The sequence below is a fragment of the Emiliania huxleyi genome, assembly GCF_000372725.1.
Source record: "Emiliania huxleyi CCMP1516 unplaced genomic scaffold EMIHUscaffold_381, whole genome shotgun sequence".
In the NCBI taxonomy this organism is placed as follows: Eukaryota; Haptophyta; order Isochrysidales; family Noelaerhabdaceae; genus Emiliania; species Emiliania huxleyi.
In genome coordinates, this window is record NW_005199109.1 from 85,682 (window position 1) to 88,982 (window position 3,301).

Sequence of the window (3,301 nt, forward strand, 5' to 3'; positions counted from 1 at the left end):
ACACACACCCCCACACCCCCACACCCCCACACCCCCTTTCCCCCGACGCTCGCCGCACCTCGCCGCGCATCCTCCCCACCTCCACACCTCTCTTCCCCACCTCTCCGCCGCACCTCGCCGCACCTCGCCGCACCTCGCCGCACCTCGCCGCACCTCGCCGCACCTCGCCGCCCGCAGGTCTCCTTCCCGCCGACCAGCGACGCGGCGCGGCACGCCGAGACGCTCCGCGGCCTCGCGGCGACGCTCCTGCGCCGTTGCGCCGCCGACGGCCGCCCGCCGCGCCGGCTCGTCCTTAGCTGGAGGTGCGGCTACGCGCGGGAGGAGCTCCCAGCCTCGAGTGGCGGCGGCGGCGGCGGCGGGGGTGCGCTCCGCTCACACCGGCTTGCGTGGCCGGCGGCTGCCGCGGCGTGTCTGGCGGGCCGAGGAGACGCCGCCACCGCCGCCCGCGCCCTCGTGTCGGCCTCGCTCGGCGACTTGGCCAGCCGGGCGAGCGAGCAGCGCCTCACGCGCCTCGTCCTCTCGGCAGAGTACGCCGCGCAGCTCCCGCAACAGGCGGGCTCGCTCGACCGCTTCCTCCTGCCGGCGGCGCGGGGAGGGGAGGGCGAGACGGGCGCGGCGGGCGCGGTGGGCGCGGAGACGGCATGGGCGGCGGGGGCGGAGGCGGCACGCGCCGAGGCGGAGGCGGAGGCGGCAGGGGACCCTCCGGGTGGCGGTCAGATTGTGCCGTGGGATGAGTGGGAGGAGGAGGAGGGAGAGGCGGAGTGGGAGGAGGCATGGATAAGCGAGCCCGGCTGAGCGCGTGACACCTCGTACGGCTTTACGACCGATGCGCCGGGCTCGGGGTGAGATATGAAATGCGAAAAAGGAACACACAAAAACGCGAAAAAACACCACGGGAGGTACAGGTAAAGCGCCGCCCGTAGAGCAGGTGTACTTTACGCAGTACGGGCTACGGGAACCACGGCTGCAGGCTCACTCAGGCTGGGTTTGTTTCGAAGAAAACAGTTCGGCTTAAGACACTCGCTGACGCTGATAATACACAGCTCTGCGCTCCTATCGTTGTCGCAACGATAGAAGCAGAAGTGCAAGACACGTCGAGTGCGACTGCGGGAGGCGTGCGAGGACCTTTCAAAGAGAGTCCGGGCTTCATTGAAGCTGCAATATGTTTCACCGGCGACCGTCTATGTAGAGCTCGAGGTAGATCCCGCGCTCCTTGCACACAGCCACCAGTTCGGGCGGCTTGCTGCCCACGAACAGGGTCTGCACGCGAGAGGGGCGGTGCGGTGACCGGTGAGGCTGCGGTGGGCGGGGACAGGCGCGTGTGGCGAGGGGTGCGTCCCGCGTACCTTCAAGCTCGGGGCGGCCCCCTCTACGAGAGCGGCAGCCAGCGCCTTGCAGCCCTTCTCGCCAATGGTGTTGCCCTCGAGATAGAGCATCTTGAGCCGAGGCACTGCCCCCTCCTTGAGGGCGGCGGTCAGTGCTTCGCAGCCCTCGTCACCAATCTTGTTGTAGCTGAGATAGAGCTCCTCGAGCCGCGGCGCTGCCCCCTCCTTGCCGAGGGCGGCGGCCAGCGCCTTGCAGCCATCGACGCCAATCTGGTTGTAGCCGAGATAAAGCTCCTTGAGATCCGGCGCTGCCCCGCTCGCGAGGACCTCCGCCACCTGCGCCGCCTCCGCGTCGCCCCAGCCGAGGCGGACGTAGCGCAGACCGGTCGCCTTGCCAAACTGCTCCTCGAAGGCGGCCGCGTACAGCCGCGTCACGAGCGGCTTGTCGTCCTTGCCGTTGGTGAAGCTCTTCGTCTCCAGCTCGGCCGCGAACCGAGACGGCAGCAGCGGAGGGCGCCGGCCGCCGCCCTTGGTGCACTCGTCGACGAGGCTGACGCAGCTGTACTCCTCGTCGTCGCGCATTAAGCCGAGGTCGAGCGAGAGGCGGCCTGACTTGGTCAGGCTCGCCCAGCTGCTCTCGGTGAAGCACCAGCCTCGGTCAAAGTACGCGGCCACGTTGGTGCCGTCGGCCTGGTCCTCCGTCTTGTGGCCGTCCGGGAAGGAGGTCAGCCGCAGCACGCGTGTCTCCGGGTGGGAGTAGAGCGTGCCGAGGCAGCCCAGCCCTCGCTTGAAGAGCGTGTCCTGCTCCTCGGTGCGCATCACGCCGTTGGCGGGGTCGGGGTGCTGGTGCAGCGAGCCAAAGTCCCAAAAGACGCCGAGCCGCCCATAAATGTAGGTGACGTCACTGCACAGGGCCTTGAGCGCCTTTGCGACGCGGCTGAGGCTGGTGCCGAGCGGGTCGGGGTGGTCCTTGGTCAGCCACGGGTAGGAGAGCACGGTGACGGGAAGGCCAATGACGGGAACTGAGACTCTGCTATAGTTGATTGCCTTGACGAGGTCGGCGAGGGAGAGGAAGGCCTCTTTGGGCAGCGCCTGGCGGTGAGTGAGGACGCCGCCCGCCTCGGCGTGGCTGATGACCCACTGCGCGTCGAGGAGGGCGACGGCGCCGCTCGCGAGGACCGGCTCTAGGTCGCCACCGCCGTTCTTGCGCCACAGCGCCAGCCTGGTCTCGCCCACGCCGAGTTCGGCGGCGGTTGCGAGCGTGGTGTCGGAGTTTTCGGCGGCGTTGAGCGTGGTGATTTTCGACGCCGCGCAGCCCATATGCCGCAAGGGTCGAGCGTGTCGGCTGCACGTGACAAGGGATTGAGCGCGGCTCAACTATTGTGCCCTTCAATTTCTTTTATGAACCACCAGCGCCTGCTGCTGATTCTTTTCTCATCCCGCTGGTCGCTACAAACAGCCATGAGCCAGACGGTCGTCTTCAGCCAGGGCATGTTGGAGGCCCTAGCTGTGATGCGTTCGGACGACGCCTGGGAGGCGATCGAGGTGCCCAAACTCGTTTTGATCGATGACGATCCCGACTTCCACCCGGACGATGCCTGGCAGGCGGCTGCTGCCGAGGCGGCGGCTGCTGCCGAGGCGGCGGCTGCTGCCGAGGCGGCTGCTGCGGAGGTGGCTGCTGCTGCGCAGGCGGCGGCGGCGGCGGCGGAGGCGGAGGCGGAGGCGGCGGCGGCTGCGGCGGCGGCGGCGGAGGAGGAGGCGGCGGCGGTGGCGGCGGCGGCGGAGGAGGCGGCGGGCGAGGCGGCTGGCGAGGCGGCGGAAGCTACCGAGGCGACAGCGGCGGCGGCAGCTGCTGAGGCGACAGCGGCGGCGGCAGCTCCCAAGGCGGCGGCTCCGCAGCCGCGGCTCAAGGTCGAAGGCGAAGCCGCGATGGCGGCGGCGAGGCAGAAGCTCATCGGCGAGCTCGACGCCTTGCC

The 3,301-nt window shown here is 69.4% G+C and overlaps 2 protein-coding genes across 2 annotated transcripts in view; one reads left to right on the forward strand and one right to left on the reverse strand.

The window, feature by feature from the left end:
- The window catches only part of EMIHUDRAFT_243231 (hypothetical protein), a gene marked incomplete at both ends in the record, with an annotated part of 3,845 nt that extends 2,830 nt beyond the window's left edge, over positions 1-1,015 (forward strand). The window contains 2 exons of the mRNA XM_005771535.1: positions 866-899; positions 981-1,015. Of these exons, the coding sequence (XP_005771592.1) occupies positions 866-899; positions 981-1,015 (69 nt within the window). The remainder of the gene's footprint in view (positions 1-865; positions 900-980) is intronic.
- A 152-nt stretch (positions 1,016-1,167) lies between these two features.
- EMIHUDRAFT_118138 (hypothetical protein) lies at positions 1,168-2,645 on the reverse strand (the record flags this gene model as incomplete). Its single annotated transcript, XM_005771536.1, has 2 exons — positions 1,168-1,296; positions 1,347-2,645. 2 exons carry the CDS (start codon positions 2,643-2,645, stop codon positions 1,168-1,170), a joined length of 1,428 nt encoding a protein of 475 aa, XP_005771593.1.
- Between the last annotated feature and the right edge of the window lie 656 nt (positions 2,646-3,301).